Source organism: Hippocampus bargibanti, linkage group LG17, assembly GCF_051943395.1.
Source record: "Hippocampus bargibanti isolate YZ-2025 linkage group LG17, ASM5194339v1, whole genome shotgun sequence".
NCBI lineage: Eukaryota > Metazoa > Chordata > Actinopteri > Syngnathiformes > Syngnathidae > Hippocampus > Hippocampus bargibanti.
Window position 1 is genome coordinate 15604231 of NC_142750.1, and position 19079 is coordinate 15623309.

A 19079-nucleotide genomic window follows, 5' to 3' on the forward strand; every position below is an offset into this window, starting at 1 on the left:
ATACATGTATTATCACTTGTTCAATGTGGCTTTTTTGAAACTGTTATTTTTTTCCTGGGGTACTCCACAACTTGTAGTAAGCAGCTTCTTTGCTCTGGGTCAGTGGTGATCTGAGTTGCAAAGTCACTCATTAGTTTCACACCTCTCTCAGCCATATCATTGGTCACTTTCACTGACCAAACTTCTGTGCATTCCTGTAGCTGTCATTGTCTTCCCAGGTGTCAGCAGGAGTAGTGAGCCAGTCACATTTCACTCGAAGAGCATCAAACAGAAAGTGAGACTCTGGCCCTACCAGGTCTGTGAGAAATGTAGCTGCCTTGATGACAGGAAACACTGGCTTGCCTTTCCTGTAACACTCAGGTTTCTCTGTTTCTGACAGCTTGACTGCGAGCTTCTCTTTGGCAAACTTGGTCATGCTGGCATGTGAACTGAACAAGATGAATGGCACTAGTTCCTGGGTCAGATACCAGCGGTGGTTGTTCATTTTCTTGAGAACAGAGGTTGCCAGTTCATAGTCATACTGCTTATATTGCAGCATGTTCTTCAGAAACTGTAGGTCATGGATAGGTGCATCAGCTGCAGATGTGGTGGTCACCTAGTGGCTGGTGTAGAATAAGGACAGGAACTTGTTCCCCCTCGCCAGCTTGAAGATAGTGTCCGTGTTGTATTTTAGTTCCTTGTTAAACATGAGCATCTTCATACAGTAAATGTTCCTGGCCATCCAGCGGGCTTGGTGAATGGCACCTGGCTTGGCCCAGTGGATACCTCGAGGAGGTTCCTCACCAAGCAGGATCAGGCACAGCTCTGCCACCTCTCTGTAATCTGCCCTCGGACTTGCTTCCTCAAGGAAATTGCTTAAGACTGCAATTGTGCTTGTCTTCTTCTGTTTCAAATCTTGTTCAACTCGGCCCAGAACTTTTGGGCAGTCCTTAACCAACTTGTCCCACTTCTCTTTCACATTGCTGAACATTGGGTTGTCAGGACTCTTGACCGTGCTAACACAGCCTTCCATACACTTCCAATTATTATCTCTGATATGTGATGGCGACAAGCGAAGTAGAATAGCTTTGTGCCTAGTTTTTCTTCAATAAGCTTCGCTGCACCCTTGTTGATGCCACTGCTGCTTGCTGTGGTATCAAAATTAATTGATTGAAGTGATGAAAGGAATGAAAGTAGAAAAACCAAATACACGAGCTGCTGGAAAGCCAGCCACTCTCGCGGCACCGTTTTGAAGTCAAAATAACAAAAAAAAAAAAAAAAAAAAAAAAAAAAATTAACACAGGTGTTCATGTGTTTACTACCATATGCAAGAACATTTTATTAGCTTTCATTGGGTACCATTTTGAATGTTATAGCATTAACCTCTGGAAAGCTACAATGAAAATAAGGACATAATATCCCAAATTTTGCTGCGTTTTTGAAAAACGGCAACAATAAAATTACATACCTCTTGAGGCAGGCATAGCTAAGGTCCAAGATCACAATAACTGGTATATTTAGCTAATGTACACATTGGAGAATGGGAATAATATCAGTTTCCATATGTTTGAAGAAAAAGGTCAATTTTGAAGAGGTCTAGTGGGTGATATATAAAAGGCTCTCCCAGTAACCGTATAAAATACAAAAGACTTACTTTCCTGTCAATCACATACCTGCCCTGTTGATTTCAATGATCTCCTCTTGTGCCAGTGGACAATCTCCGGCACCCATCATGCTGCCAGATCCCACCATGCCAGGCCCGAGAACATTGCCCATAAGTCTGTGTGGCGAGGCGGTTGCCATGGCGAGGGCATCCGGTTTGCAGTAGTTGGGACTGCCTGGCTGTGGTGCACGGGGTATATGCTTGTTCCTCTTCTTAGGGAGTTTTTGCTTCGCCATGGCCAAGGAGTAGTACATCCCAAAGTTGTTGACAATGACTGGGACAGGCATAGCGATGGTCAACACACCGGCCAAGGCACAGAGGGCGCCCACCAACATCCCTGACCATGTCTTCGGAAACATGTCTCCGTAGCCCAGTGTTGTCATGGTCACCACTGCCCACCAAAACCCAATGGGAATGTTCTTAAAGTCAGTGTGGGCACCGGCGGTTGGATCATCTGGGTCAGCACCTACGCGTTCAGCATAGTAAATCATGGTTGCGAAGATGAGGACCCCAAGTGCCAGGAAAATGATGAGCAGCAGGAACTCGTTGGTGCTCGCCCTCAGAGTGTGGCCCAGGACCCGCAAACCGACAAAGTGTCGAGTGAGCTTGAATATGCGCAGGATTCGGACAAAGCGAACCACACGCAGAAAGCTGAGCACGTCTTTGGCTGTTTTGGAGGAAAGGCCACTAAGTGCTACCTCCAGGTAAAAGGGCACGATAGCAACAATGTCTATGATGTTCAGGGCACTGCGGAAGAACTCTGTTTTGTCAGGGCAGAAGATAACACGCAGTAGCACCTCAATTGTGAACCAAATGACGCAGACACCCTCAACATACGTCAGCCATCCATCTGTGACCACTTCAAACACTGTCTGTAGAATGGAAGCAACACAAATTAGACTGAATCAACCAAATCCTTCATTGACACCTTCAGATAGTACTGTACTGCAGCAATAAGCATGTGAAATGAACACAAAATGACAGCGAAAACATTCAATTCAGATTGTTAAATATTCAATGAATATTTCAAATTTGAAAATGCTTCACATTCTTTTTTTTGATTATTAAAATGCTGTGAAAGTGAAATGTGCCAAATATCTCATTTCAGTAACCTGAATTTGTCTATAAAGTATGGCTGTCCAAACGTTTTTGTTTCAGGGCCGCATTTAGAATAATAAAAGGATAGAAGGGGAACTTTGTTTTTTTACTTTTTGAAGTTAAGTGAAGAAATGAGGTTTGGATTGTCTCATTAATTTCATCAGCTTTCTGTTAAACGTGAAGGGAAACAATAAATCAACTGTAAAGCACAATGTGGAAGAAACCAGTTTTGCTTCTAAAATAAAGTTATCTTTATTCAATCCAGTGTTTTGAAGAAAAACAATGTTATTCTTTTAATCCTAAATGGTTTATTTGTATCTTCAAATATCAAGCAAATACAATAGTCGACGTGCACATTCCACCATGACGTCCCAAATCCACTGGTGAAGAGACACTTTGATCCTCTCCTCTTTCATCTGGAACTGCTTTATGTGATAAAGAGTTTACAGAAAGTGCTTAAGAATAGATGTCTCTCTGTCTTTGTGTTGTCATGTTATTTGTTATTTAGGTTTTTTTTGTTCTTTTGACTTCAAGACGGCGCCGCGAGAGTGGCTGCCTTTCCAGCAGCTCCTATATTTGGTTTTTCTACTTTCATTTCTTTCATCACTTTGCTGCTGTGAAATGTTAATTTCTCCACTGCAAGACTAATAAAGGCAAATCCAATCCAATCCAATCCAATCCAATATATAAATGTATGGCTTGTAAAATCACCTATTTTTCTGACACACTGCTTACTCACTCTGCCCACCATCCCCTTTTTTCAGTCATCTTGCAGCCCATGTCAAATGTCATTTTTAGATTTTCTCGATGTTTTTGTTGTTGGTTTTTTTTTGGTCATGTTGTGGGGCATTGAAAAATGAATGGAGCCGAAAATGACAACTGGGCCATATTTTGCACAGCATAGGTTTTACCAAGTCAGTTTTAAAGGACAACCGACGCCTCCGGACAAGTTGTGTCCATAATTTGTAAAATCACTTCAAATGACTTCTACTGAGCGTATTATACAAATATTCCACCGCATATAGCTATATTTTATGTTTTAAGGGTCGCGCTGATGCCTGACTGATGCCTGACGTGACGTGACGTCTGGAACGCCCCTGACCGAGAAAGCAACACACAATGCATTTTGGGTACTTTGTTTGGTCTGAAAACTTCGTGTTGATCCGTTTTGATGGCGAAATTAGAAGGAAAACACGTACATAACGTGATGGTGAATCGTTGTGTGTTGCAACAAGACTACTATTTGATTCTAGTTGACACAAATTCCCAGCAGACAAATCAGCCCATTTCCAACGGAGCTTGGGTGCCATCATCTGGGACGCCACATTGCAGTCTTGACGGCTCGAATTAATACAAAAGGACTTCTTTAATTGATTGCAAGCATTTATGCTTTCCTCTTCAGAACTATTTGAATCATATATCATAACTGGATGAGTAACAAGAAAACATCTCCGAATTTGAAGCCATTGTTTTGATTCTAGAGCAAGGCAAGACGTCCTGGCGTGACGTCACGAACAAGGGGACGGGACCTTCTGAAATTCGCCATTTCCGGCGTCATTTTGAAGTAGTTTTGGGGCACTTTAACTCATTTTTATTGGTGTTTTGCATTTGACTAAAAATATCAGCCTGCGTGTTTTGGGTATTTTAGATGCTATAAACCGTTTTTCTGATGTCAGGTAGGAAACAAAAAAATGGCGTCGGTTGTCCTTTAAGTAAGCTTTTATGAAGCGTTGCTTATGTCAATGTGATGTTATTTTACTGGCCATTGTTTATTTTTACATCTTTAACCCTTCTGGGGACATGATAATGGACAACCTATCTTGTAAACAAGTATACAGGGTGCATAAATGAGTTAAAGAAAGGGTACCAATAATATTGTCTTGATTGACTTGTGGTTGTGAATGCGTGTTATTTATTCCTCTTAAAATATTCTTAAAACATTCAAACCAATCTCAAATGGCAATCATTTTCAGTATTTTGGCTATGAATGCAAGATAGACCCCACAAATCTACAATGGGGCACATTCCCACTAATCAACTGATTCAAATCACATACCTCCTCGTGCGTCACATTCTTGACAGTGACATTCTCAGTCAGGTTGTATATAGTGTAGAAGGTTTCGTGGGTTTCCAGGCAGAACGTAGAGATGGAGAGGAGGATGAAGAAGAGGGAACCAAATGCCACATACTGCAGAGGCAGGGGGTTGAGGGAGTGAGAAGGGGTTGGGAGGGTTAATATGTTTCCAGTTCGAAATGTGTCGAAATTTGACAGAAAATAACCACATCCAGCTGTCATATTTGTAACCAATCTTTTCTTTGGCTCGTTCCAAACTAAACACTGCATTTAGGTGTTCAATAGTGTGTTCAAGACTAACTTTGCGTTTCTGAGCCATTGCACCATGTGAAAGCTGTAATAACGGCAAGCAACCGTTAGGGGGTATCTGTAACACCGTGGATAGTGGAGCAATGATGTGAGAGCCAATGACCTCAATGCTGCAAACTCAGTGATCGCAGCACCCTCGGCCAGAGAGACATGATGGATACAAGTTGGAAAAAATGGTGTGATATGTATGAGGATAAGGAAATTCAAGTCCAGTAGGTACCATATCAATAATGAGAAAATGTAATTTTTTTTTATGAAACGGTTTTGCACATTTACAGTATACATCTCAGTCTGCTGACATTTTTACTATGCTTAGGATATCTTGTTTTTCTATATTTTCACCCCCTCCACCCCATCCCCTTTCAAATTGCTGCTGTGGACTGCAAATTTCCCAATTGTGGGACGATTAAAGGTTTTATGATTCTGATTCTGATTAGAAATTATGTCAGGTACCCTGCATATCTTCTTCTTTTCCTTTTAAGGGGTCGACACAGCGAATCAGTGTCATCCACCTTCAGAGGTTTGATTCGCATGTTTGTTTTGCCAAGCTTTAACGTCAAATGCCCTTCCTAACACAACCCTCTGTATTTATCCAGGCTTGGGACCGGCACAAGAAGACACTGGCTTATGTCCCTTGGTGGCTACAGATCAAGCAACTCGATGAATTTAATAAAGATGAAGATGCTCAGTAAAAGGCTCCCAAACACAAAATGGTCATCAGCACAGCAACATTCAAAAAAGCAAAACTGTACTCACCATTTGATGACAATACTGTAATCTTACCGTGCCCGGATAAATACAGAGGGTTGTGTCAGGAATGTTGAAAGACTATTCTACATATAAGTTAAGATCTATCATTTTTCCAACATCAAACACCCTTTATAGACTATACACATACAACTAGTATTTTTTTCAAGCCTTCAGTGTATTTTTTCTCTATTAAACTCAAGTGTGTGTATGCGTGTGTGTGCGTGTGTGGGTGAGTGTCTGTGCCTGTGCATGTGTGTGTGTGTGTGTGTTTGTGAGTGTGTGTGTCAGGTCACCAAGTCTTCGTCTAATCTAAAGAGAGCACATTGGGTCCCACATCTTATTAACCATGGTCTAATTTAACACTCCTATCTAGAGCTGTCCTGGTTACACAAACTTTCTCATATGCACACACAAACATGCACTCATTAGGTGGATTGAAGCATATTAAAAGGGACCCAGACAACATAACTTATGTTTTCTACTGAATCTTTGTCCACGTGGGGTGTTTTTACATCAACAAATTACAGTCAATATAGTTTTAACCCTTTCAAACACAGCGGTACGACGGCCAACAGCATATCATGCTATCAAGTAGCAAAAAATACTTAAAGGACAACCGACGTCTCCAGACAAGTTGTGTCCATAATTTGTAAAATGGCTTCAAATGACTTCTACTGAGCGTATTTTAATAAGATTCCATCGCATATAGCTATATTTTACGTTTTAAGACTTGTGCTGAATATTCAGGAAGTCTTGTTTTTAAGTTGGTGACGAGTCCGTACGTGACGTCACGAAAGGAACACCCCTGTCCGAAAAAAGACGCATTGTAGCGGTCCTTCCATCACGTCAATGTATTTTGCTGTACTTGTTTGGTCTGGGCACCTCGTGTTGCACCAAAAAGCCGCCAGAAGAGGATGTACAAGCTCCATATAAGGAATTTATCAGCCTGTGGAAACAGAGGTGGGCACAGGAGGTCGCCATTTTGTGCCTCTTTTTCGTTGAGACATCTCCTCTCAATGTTTCCTCATAATGGCAGCAAATAAATTATTTAATCGATTGCAAACATGTATACTTTCCTCTTCAGAACTATTTGAATCATATTCATAACTGGATGTGTAACAAGAAAGCATATTCTCCGAATCTGAAGCCATTGTTTTGAATCTGCAGCAGTGCAAGACGTCTTGGCGTGACGTCACGAACTGGGGGCAGGACTTTCTGAAAATGCCCAATTCGCAGCTCAATTTTTTTGCAGATTTTGGACACTTTAAGTCATTTTTATTGGTGTTTTGCATTTGAATAACAATATCATACTGCGTGTTTTGGGTATTTTAGATGCTATAAAACGTTTTTCTGATGTCAGTTAATATATATATATATATATATATATATATATATATATATATATCTATCTATCTATCTATATATATATATATATATATATATATATATATATATATATATATATATATATATATATATATATATATATATATATATATATATATATATATATATAGATATATATCACTTGGGCAGAGAAAATTAGCACAAAAACATCATCCAGTGTGGGTCCTTGGGCAAGACCCTTCACGCTAATGCCTACCTCATACAATGATGAGAGTCAATAAATGGAATGACATGCCGGCTCAGACGTCGCCCGGCCAAAAAAAGGTCTGCGTCAGGTGCTGGGAAACCAGAGCACCTTGATGAAAAATGGGCTACTGGAACAAAGCGGAGATGGACGAGATGCGATAACATGGCACTGTTGGAATGCTACTACTCAAGCAACCCTAGTAAGAGGGGTTACATGCGGAGAATGGGGGCTGAATGGTTACTTCGAAACCCACAGTCACGGTTGACCACGAAACAACTAGTAGCTCAGTGTTCCAATATCCACAAACGGCAATTGCTATCACAACTTGAGATTGATGAGGTACAACACAAATTCCGAGGTGAAGGGCCCCAGGCTGCCACATCAGAGGAAGAGGTTCAACCAGAGATTGGGAGGCAAGCCCCAATGAATGATGAGATTGGGAAGCTAGCCCCAAACAACTGGGCAACTGAGAAACCGATTACAACGGCTATGTGAAGTACCACCTGAAAGTCTCATGGAAACTGTGAATGCAGCACTGAGAACGATCCCGACCGAAACGATCACGGAAACCAATGAGCTGATATACGCCTCGGCATGAGTGATCCTAGAGATGCTTGGCTACAAGAGCAACCATGAGAGCCACGAGATCCATTACCCACCATGGAAAAGACGGTTGGAGGATAAGATCAATGCGGCTCGGAAAGATGTGAGTCAATTGAGAGGTGTGAATAAAAGGCCAATACCCAAGAGCTACATGCAGATAACCATACCTGAAGCACTCGAAACTGCCAAACAAAGGCTCCAGGCCTTGTCAAGTCGCCTGAAAAGGTACACAAAAGAGAATGAGGCCAGAAGAATAAACAGGCTGTTCGCAACACAACCTGCGAAAGTGTACGCTCAGTGGCAGGGTTCTAACAGCAGAGCAGACCCTCCAAGGCTGGAAACTGAAAGATACTGGAAAGGCATAAGGGAGAAGGAGGTCGCACATAACAGCAGTGCACAATGGCTGGTGACTCTGAAAGAGGAGCACAGCAACCTCCCTGAACAGAACCCAGTTACCATCACAGCGGCAGATATACAAGAAAGAGTCTCAGGTATGAAAAACTGGACGACACCAGGCCCGGATATGGTCCACACCTACTGGCTAAAGAAACTCACAGCTCTCCACGAGCGCCTAGCAGCACAAATGAACCAGTTGCTGATGGATGGGACTCACCCAGGATGGCTAACCGAAGGGCGAACAATCCTGATCATGAAGGATTCCTCAAAGGGTGCAGTTCCTTCTAACTATCGGCCAATAACCTGTCTCTCCACAACATGGAAGCTCATGTCAGGCATCATTGCGGCTAAGATAAGTGGACACATGGATCAATACATGAGCAAAGCACAGAAAGGCATTAGTAGAGATACTAGAGGTGCCAAACATCAGCTGCTGGTTGACAGAACAGTCGCACAAGACTGCAGGTCCCGACATACCAACCTGTGCACAGCCTGGATTGATTACAAGAAAGCATATGACTCAATGCCACACACATGGATCACTGAATGCTTGGAGTTGTATAAGGTCAACAGGACAATCAGAGCCTTCGTTGCAAACTCGATGAGGATGTGGAAAACCATACTTGAAGCCAATGGCAAGCCACTAACGCAAGTGTCCATCAAACGTGGCAAATACCAAGGTGATGCACTCTCCCCACTGCTGTTCTGCATAGGACTGAAACCCCTCAGCCAGATAATCGCCAAGACAGGCTATGGATACCGCCTCAGAAATGGAGCTACGATCAGTCACCTCCTCTACATGGATGACATAAAGCTGTATGCTAAGAGCGAAAGGGACATAGACTCCCTGATCCACACAACCAGGATCTACAGCAGTGATATCGGAATGTCATTCGGGCTGGAGAAATGTAGTCGGATGGTGACTAAGAGGGGCAAGGTAGTCCACACTGAAGGGGTCTCACTCACTGAAGGAACAATAGCAGACATTGAAAACAGCGACAAGTACCTCGGTATACCACAGGCCAATGGCAACCTCGAACTAGCAACAAGGAAAGCGGCTACGACCAAATACCTCCAGCGGGTGAGGCAAGTCCTAAGAAGCCAGCTCAATGGCAAGAACAAGACCCGGGCAATAAACAGCTATGCCCTGCCAGTGATCAGATACCAGGCAGGAATAAAAAGGTGGCCGAAGGAAGAGATTCAGACCACGGATGTTAAGACCCGAAAACTCCTCACCATGCACGGAGGGTTCCATCCCAAGTCCAGCACCCTGAGACTGTACACAAGCTGTAAGGAAGGAGGCCGGGGACTAGTGAGTGTGAGAGCCACTGTCCAGGATGAAACATCCAAGCTCCATGAATACATCAAAGAGAAGGCTCCAACGGATGATGTACTCAGAGAATGTCTCAGGCAATGGGGAACAGAGAATAAGGTGCTGGAAGAGGGACAATTATGGGAGGAAAAGCCCCTACACGGGATGTACCACCGAACCATAGCAGAAGTGGCTGATCTCAAGAAGTCCTATCAGTGGCTAGAGAGGGCTGGCCTAAAGGACAGCACAGAGGTACTCATCCTGATTGCCCAAGAGCAGGCCCTGAACACCAGAGCCATAGAGGCAGGGATATACCACACCAGACAAGACCCAAGGTGTAGGTTGAGCAAAGAGGCACCTGAGACAATCCAACACATAACTGCAGGGTGTAAGATGCTGGCAGGGAAAGCCTACATGGAGCGCTATAACCAGGTGGCTGGCACAGTCTACCGAAACATCTGTGCGGAGTATGGACTGGAAACCCCAAGGTCAAAATGGGAAACACCTCGCAAGGTGGTGGAGAATGACCGAGCAAAGATACTGTGGGACTTCCAGATAGAGACTGACAAGATGGTAATGGACAACCAACCAAATATCGTGGTCATAGATAAAGGGGAAAGGAAAGCCGTTGTCGTGGATGTAGCGGTCCCGAGTGATGGGAACATCAGAAAGAAGGAACATGAGAAACTCGAGAAATACCAAGGGCTCAGAGAGGAGCTGCAGAGAGCCTGGAAGGAAAGGAAGGAAATGTATATGTATATAGTACACGCTTTTACCGTCAAACTTATCGACTCAAAAAGAAAAGAAAAAAGAAAAAAAAAAACTTAAAAATCCGGTGTGCTAAAAAAAGTCATTAAAAAAATTGGTATCAAAAATATGACAGCGGCGGGCACATGAAGCCATCACTAATTCATTCACTTTTCTCTTATAATAATAATAATAATAATAATAATTCATAACTTTGTTGCTGTGAAATCAGAATCAGAATCAGAATCATCTTTATTGGCAAGTATGTAGAACACACAAGGAATTTGTTTCCGGTAGTACACGCTGCACTAGTATCGTTGTCAAAAAAAAAACTGCTAAGTGGCACTATATGTATCCACTGTGAGACTAATAAAGGCTAATCCAATCCATTCCGATTTGTCATTAGTCATTCTTCACAGGAAAATGTCCCAAAACATTGAGCTAAAAACACCCATGAGTGGAGAAGGACAAATTAATGCCCCACTTTGGTGAGTTCTGTCTGAAAAAATTGGGCAAATAAATGATGACTGAAGCGCATCAGTTCGGATGTAACAATTAACCAGGAAGGCGGTGTCAAACTAGATTTTGTGTGATCTTTTTTGATAATTCAAATCAATCGAGTGACCAAAAGTCAATTATGGTGCGGTGACTTTACACTTCAGCTGTTAGCTAATCGCTCAGCCTACACCCCCCTGCGGGAATACGAAAAAGACCATATCATTTAGCGGAAGTTATTGGATGACGTGACAGGAAATACTACAACATCATGCAGTAAGAAGATTCTAATTACCTAAGTGCATTTATGTGCAGGAGAATGTGCAAGTAAGCAAGAGAGAGAGAGAGAGAGAAACTGTCAGTAAGGGGACGAGAGAAGGATAGAACGAACAAGTGGTTCCCAAATAAAAAGGCAGATGGTAGAAAAGAGATGTGTGGCCAAGCCATGGAAAGCACACCCATATCGCATGTTGAATTTGGAAAATATAAACCATTGATCCATTTTCAATGCAACTTATCCTGGACAGAATTGCTGCAATTTCCGTATCCCAGCTGCAATTTCCGTATCCCAGCAGCTTATATATATATATATATATATATATATATATATCATCTCATTTTCCGTACCGCTTATTCCTCATTAGGGTCGCGGGGGTTGCTGGAGCCTATCTCCGCTGTCTTCGGGCACGAGGCGGGGGACACCCTGAATTGGTTGCCAGGCAATCGCAGGGCACACAAAGACATACAACAGTCACTCTCACACTCACACCTAGGGACAATTTGGAGTGGTCAATCTGTTTTTGGAGTGTGGGAGGAAACCGGAGGACCCGGAGAAAACCCACGCGGGTCCGGGGAGGACATGCAAACTCCACGCAGGGAGGCCAGACCGGGATGCGAAGCAGCGACCTCTGCACTGTGAAACCGGTGTGCTAACCACTCGGCTACCGGGCCGCCCTATATATATATATATATATATATATATATATATATATATATATATATATATATATATATATATATATATATATATATATATATATATATATATATATATATATATATATATATATATATATAAAATCTACCCTTAGGGGACACAAGCTCACGTCTTATTGTGCCGGTCACAAGCCTGGATAAAAATAGAGGGTTGTGTCAGGAAGGGCATACGACATAAATTTTTTGGCAAAACACATCTGCGAATCAAACCTCTGAATATCATACTGGATCGGCCGAGTCACGGGTTAACAACGACTGCCATTGGCGCTGTTGTTCGAGAAGTGGAACGCCAAGAGTATAGGACTGAGAGTACAAACTTTGAATGTAGGAACAAGTCAGCTAAAGGCTGTTTGACATGATGCAGAGAAGGAAGGTAGACATAATGTGTGTTGAGGAGACCAGGTGGAACGAGAGCAAGGCTAGAAGCTTAGGGTCAGGATTCAAGTTGTTCTATCATGGTGAAGACAGAAAGAGAAAAGGAGTTGGGGTTATCTTGAAAGAGGAGTTTGTTCGTGTCAGTGGAGAAGTGTGTGATGTTGATCATTTACCCCCCACCCCACCCAATAATAAAGGCGCTTGACGGAATTGTTCAGTCACTGTCCTAAAATATTATTTGAGACCAACTTCTGTTTGTGCTTGGACGAATGGGCTCAAGACATGACAAAATTGACCTTAGAAAACAATTATACTGTTATTTTTTTCAATTTAAAAGGCAAACGATGAGTTACAAAACTACAATCACAACATGCTCTCCAATTCAGACACACACGCTCATAATCCACCATGTGACAGCAGTTCGAATGCAGATCCATCCATCCATCAATCCATCTTCTGCCGCTTATCCGGGGTTGGGTCGCGGGGGCAGCAGCTTCAGTAGGGAAGCCCAGACTTCCCTCTCCCCAGCCACTTCTTCTAGCTCGGCCTGGCGGATCCTGAGGCGTTCCCATGCCAGCTGGGAGACATAGTCTCTCCAGCGTGTTCTGGGTCGTCCCCGGGGTCTCCTGCCAGTGGAGCATGCTCGGAACACCTCACGAAGGAGGCGTCCCGGGGGAATCCTAATCAGATGCCCGAGCCACCTCATCTGGCTCCTCTCGATGTGGAGGAGAAGCGGCTGTAGCATCCATTGATGAGAAGAGATTGTCTCACATGTCTCCTTGTCTCCGCTTCAATTCCAAGCCGCGACCGTTCCACATAGGCATCGGCGCTCTGCAATGATGCTCCTTTCTTCTTCCTCCTCCTCAAGCCATGCATCCATCCAGCGCGACTGTCCAACAGCAACAACCTTTCCGCTGAACAAAGCGGGGCTGTGAAGATGTTGCCCATTACAGGCGCAAAAAAAGCACAATGGCCCCAGAGCTGTCCAGTAAATGATAGTCAAATGGCACCGACATTCCTCCCAGGCAAAAACAGTACTGGCATATTCATGCTGCCAAAAAGGTGCAATAACTAGTCACTTTGATGATTTTGTGGTTGAGTATAGTGATAACGATGGGGCACACACCACAGTGGACTACTGTTACAGAGCAGTGTGTGGTGTTCCGCAAACATATGCAGAGGCCATGATATAAACTTATTCTCAATCATGGGCAAAAGCCGTGCATAAGAAAATTCAGTCATTAAATGACAACTACACATTTACTGTAACAACCCTACCAGCGGGCAAGAAAACAGTGTGGGGTAAATGGGTATAGGCAATCAAACGTGATGTAGATGGCAGAGACAAATACAAAGCACGATTTGTAGCAAAGGGCTACAGACAGGTGAAGGACATAGACTATGGAGAGACATTTTCACCAACGGCTAATCAAACAAGTATAAGAGTGGTGCTTCAAAAAGGAGCTCAGGAAGATTTACTCCTTCACCAGATGGGCGTGAGAGCAGCGTATTTACATGCGCCTTTGGAATATAACATTTACATGAAACCACCACAAGGTTATGAAGAAATAGATGATGGGCTAATTTACAGACTAGAAAAATCACTTTACGGTCTCAAAGAATCTGGCCGAAACTGCAACATGGTCTTACATGATTATTTAACTGATAATGAGTGCAAGCAAAACCGAGCCGATTATTATATGGATGTTGAATAGTCAAAAAGTGACAAGGTGATCAAAATCATATGGGTCGGTGATTTCATTATTGACGACTACCAATATGCAAAAACAATTGTATTTGAGAGTTTACACCCATTGTTTTCAAGTTCACATTGTTCTATCTATCTTTGTTTACATTACAGCAAACTGAGTATCAGTGGGGGTGTGTGTGGGGGGGGGGGGGGTTAGGTAACAGTTATTTTGTATCTGTGGCGTCACCGGTGCGCACCGCAGCTTTAATGTTTTTCAATTCCTTGATCTCCTTGATGTGCGTCTCACCCTGACACATATCACACACTTGAAAATGGTATAAAAGCAGCTGATGTTTCTCTTTATTTGTAAGTAGGTTCGTTGTCAGATCTCCCAGGCAGGTGACGCGCAGAGCTTGATTGTGGCTTGATCCACGCCACGATCAAGCTCTGCGCGTCACCTTCCTGGGAGATCTGACAACGAACCTACTTACAAATAAAGAGAAACATCAAACTCTTTAGATCCTCCATTTTGTGCAATGCTGTAATATTTTTTACTAACATGAATGATGCATAATGCTTGATGTTGAGCGAATCTGGCAACCCAGCCACAACGCTACATCCGGTCCATTGACAGCCATCAAAGTCACAGACTTCTTGTACAATGCTGAGAAATTCGGTTGCATACTGGCAAATAAACATCCTACTTGTACGATCTAAAGAAGTAGGACCATCTCAAGTCATTATTCTCGCAAATGCATCGTGAGCACGCTAAAGATCTCAACGAGTTCTTTCTTTTGCACTTTGTTCATTCCACCAATTGGGTGTTTATTAGTCATTAACTGCTGCGGTTATAGAATGTAGTCAATTTGGAATCATGTGATACACTAGGTACACTCACGGTCCAACAATAAAAATGAAAATACAGTGGTCGCTCTATTTACTAGCTCCACTCCATACAAAATTTTATGAAAGTTATACAAAGTTACAACAGGAAAATATTGCCTCTTCTTTCAAACTAAATGTCAGGGTTTGCAAGGTGGTGATGGCGGGTGCGGATCCCAAAAAGCAGGCAGGAGGGAGCAGGAGGTTGTATTTGAGAAATTGTATTAAAATAAAGTAAGCAGGAACAAAATGTAAAACATCAAAATCATCTGAATGTAAAAAATACAGAGTATCAAAAGAAAACCAAGATTAAAAGTCCGCCAAGATTAAACAAACACATGCACTGCACACGATGCATACAATTGCATCCAACAGCATACAATGTGTTCAACAGCATTCAATGCCATTTAACAATTACCCGACACCGAATGGTCGTGCTAGGTGTCCTTTTCAGTTTGACTGATTTGAAACGACCGGCACCTGTGCAGGTGCAGGCGGGGCCGACAGCGCCACCCATTGGTCGCCAACCAGATCATGACAGTACCCCCCCTTCAAGGGACTGCTTCCAGAAGTCCCAACAGTCTCCCAAAAGGTCCAACTCGCCTGGAAACGATGGTGGAGACGGCAACCGTTGCCTCTCCAGCATATGATGGGCGGCCTGATGGGAACGGGACACAGCCTGGGGTGGACGAAGACGTGGCACGGATGGTCGTGGGCGTGAGTGCGATCCCTCCCGCACGTTCACGCGGCGACGCATGGGGCAGCGTGGACGTTGCACTGACAGGCGCAGAGTGGCACCCTGGACGGCCGTATGGGAACGGGTCTCGACTGGACGTTGGCGTGGACGTTATGCCTCGTCGAGTGACGCAATTCAAACTCGACAAGGCGTGGGCTAACGTGGACACGAACCGCCCGGCACCGGGGAAACGAGACCAGTCCTTAGCCGCTTCGACATCCAGCGATGAGTGGGGTCTCGGACTTACGTGGAACGCGGATGTTGCACGGCTCGTCGTGGATGTGACTCAATTCAAACATGCACGACGACAGCGTGGCTGGACGTGGGTGTGCACTGCCAGACACCCAGTGTCACCCTGGACGGCCACCTGGAAGGAGGTCTCGGCCGGACGTTGACGTGGACGTTACGGCTCGTCGAGTGACGCAAACTTGACGAGGCGTGGGCTAACGTGGACGTAGCGTTGCTAGGCACAGGGTGGAAATGAGAGGGGTCCGTTGTACCTGCGGGATCCGATGGTTGGTGGGGGTAATTCTGTCAGGGTTTGCAAGGTGGTGATGGCGGGTGCGGATCCCAAAAAGCAGGCAGGAGGGAGCAGGAGGTTGTATTTGAGAAATTGTATTAAAATAAAGTCAGCAGGAACAAAATGTAAAACATCAAAATCGTCTCAATGGAAAAAATACAAAGTATCAAAAGAAAACCAAGATTAGTCCGCCAAGATTAAACAGACACATGCACTGCACACAATGCATACAATTGCATCCAATAGCATACAATGTGTTCAACAGCATTTAATGACATTTAACAATTACCCGACACCGAATGGTGGAATTGATGACCGCCATCTTTTTGATTGGAAACGACCGGCACCTGTGCAGGTGCAGGCGGGGCCGACAGCGCCAACCAGATCATGACACTAAATTTTAAGGTGCAAAAGGTAAAAATACAGCATGCTTGCTGGTCGCAGCTCCGAGTTACCTGCACGTAACATATTAATCGTTGTTCTGCTATTGGCTATTACCAAGCATCATCCTGACATCCTAAGATAAGAATGGCTAAGAAGGACTTCTACGTTATGCGTCTGTGAGGAGATAGATGGATGGATGGACAGACAGATGGACATAAAGACAGGCAGACAGATATATAGATGTCTTTGCAGCGACCTCTTCATTCGTCGATAATGCCATGAGGCATTTCGTTTGACGTAAATGTGAATCATCCATGAAAAGTGTACACCAGTTCTTCACAAAATGCCAGGCAAACGCCACAACACGGACTAAAGAGTGCAAAAAATGACAAGGACACAATTAAAATGTTAATCCCCATAATATTTATCCTTTTGTCATGAAATGTTAAGACCAAAAGAAATGTTAAATAATTTCGTGTTTTCTGGATTTTGGAGAGAAAGGACAGCCTGGAGAGCAGTGTTACTTGTGGTCTGCCGAAAACTGATTTCCACCACGACGTCAAATAAAGAAAACTCAAAACATCCTTCCTGGATCTGGCTGAGTGAACTTTTATCATCTTTCCACCCGCTTGCTGTCTCGCCGTATAACAATTAGTGGCAGAGGTGGGATCGTTTGGCCCTGCTTGAAGAAGTTGGGATCGTTACGCCTTACTTAAGTGGAAAAGATAAGAGGAAGACGATATGAAGAAGGTGTGACGAGGAAGAAGTCGTGCAGCACAGGCGGACCAAACTGAACTGAAGAGTTCTGAAGAGGATCAAGGAAACCAGAAGCTTGAGTTGCCACAAGAAGATGCCGTTCTCCTTTTTCATGAGGCGTCTGACCAAGCCAAGGCTGGAACTGAGCAGAGTGAGCTGGAACCAGTGGTGAAGCCTAAGACTCAGATAGTGAGTGCCACCAGAGCCCAAGTTGATGAGGAATTGGTGAAAGAAATCATTTGGAACGAATTAGGCCATTTACATGGAAAATATGTCTCAACTTACAAAATTTTCAAGTTAAGAGATTCTTCCAGAACCAATTAATTTCATAAGCAGAGGTACCTGTGTACTGAATATCACAGAACAATTTGGATCATGGATGGCTGGCTGGATTTTCTTCTTTTCCTTTCAGCTGGATATGACCTTTTATTTGTCCTTTCATTTGACAAATTTATTTTGCTCCATATGCCTCCTGCCCCTCTAAAGTCTCTTTTTTATCCAATCATGATCGACTAACCAACCAACTTTCATTGCAGTCAAACTCAACTGCACATAAAACAGAGTAAAGCTGTGCATAAGCAAAAACCATACACAGCAATGAATCGGCAAGGTGACTGACTGCCGGTACAAGGAAAGGAGATCAATGTAATGAAAAATAAAAGAGCAGCAATAACTTTTTCATTATATATTCATAGATGACATCACAATTCATCTTCATGAGCTATAGTATTTCAAGCTGTTGGGTGAGAAAAAAAAAGATGGCGGTCATCAATTCCTAATGCTATTTTGTTTCAATGCCAGTATGAACTTCAAAAGAAATAGTACTAAGATACCATCACTGAAAGAGGTACTTGTCCTGTCCCAACAGAGTTTAGCAAACAGAGACCAAAACAATTGTATTTTATTTTCTTTTTGCAATGTATCATTTGCATCTTAAAAAACAAGTGTGTGTGCTTTCAAGATATGAATCAATATACAGTAAAGTCTCGTTATATCGATATTCAAGGGAGTCCGAAAAAATATCGATATAATCGGGACTATCGATATATCCGACCCTGTTTGCATGTAATTTTCTCCGTGCGTGCATAGAAATAGTATCGATATAACCGGGACTATCGATATATCCGATATCGATATAACGAGACTTTACTGTAATTCAGACTCAAGACACAAAAAAAATCCCATCCTTCCACCTTGCACGACTGCCGTAATACAGGCGACAGCTTGCTGCATTGCTGCAAGTATAGGCAGTGGCCTTCCAAATATTGCCTTTGGCATGCATGTTGGGCCAGAAGTACAGTACCTGCTGTCAGAGAGCAAATACTGCACTTACCACTTACATTTTTAAGAAACTTTTGAATTGATTCGTCCCAAGATACCCCATTCCAAAAAAAATTAACTCCAGGTAAATTGATTTTTGCACTCTAGGATTTCATGTGCATTCAGCATCGGGGTAAGAATGGCTTGCGGATGGTTATGGTTTGTGTTATGCCCATGGCAGAGAAGAGGGCCCAAAATTAGCGAGGCAACGCAGGATTGCAGTAGCTAAACAAAATATGTCTTCATTAAAAATCAAACAAAAGAATACAAACCATGAACAAATTATCGGCTATGATAGTGGACAGCAAAAAATGTGATCGGGTCACTTTATTTATTAAGATACATGCATGAAATTGTTAGCAAAAGCTCAAAAACTGAGACACAAAATAGAACACCAGAA

The 19079-nt window shown here is 43.2% G+C and overlaps 1 protein-coding gene across 3 annotated transcripts in view; it reads right to left on the reverse strand.

Moving 5' to 3' along the window:
* The window catches only part of LOC148885970 (voltage-gated potassium channel KCNC1-like), a 77486-nt gene that overhangs the window by 23412 nt on the left and 34995 nt on the right, over positions 1-19079 (reverse strand). For all 3 annotated transcript variants that reach the window (XM_089018991.1, XM_089018990.1, XM_089018989.1), the window contains exons 2-3: positions 4797-4928; positions 1653-2514 (exon numbers count right to left, since the gene is read on the reverse strand). In XM_089018991.1, coding sequence (XP_088875117.1) covers positions 1653-2514; positions 4797-4928 — 994 coding nt within the window. The remainder of the gene's footprint in view (positions 1-1652; positions 2515-4796; positions 4929-19079) is intronic.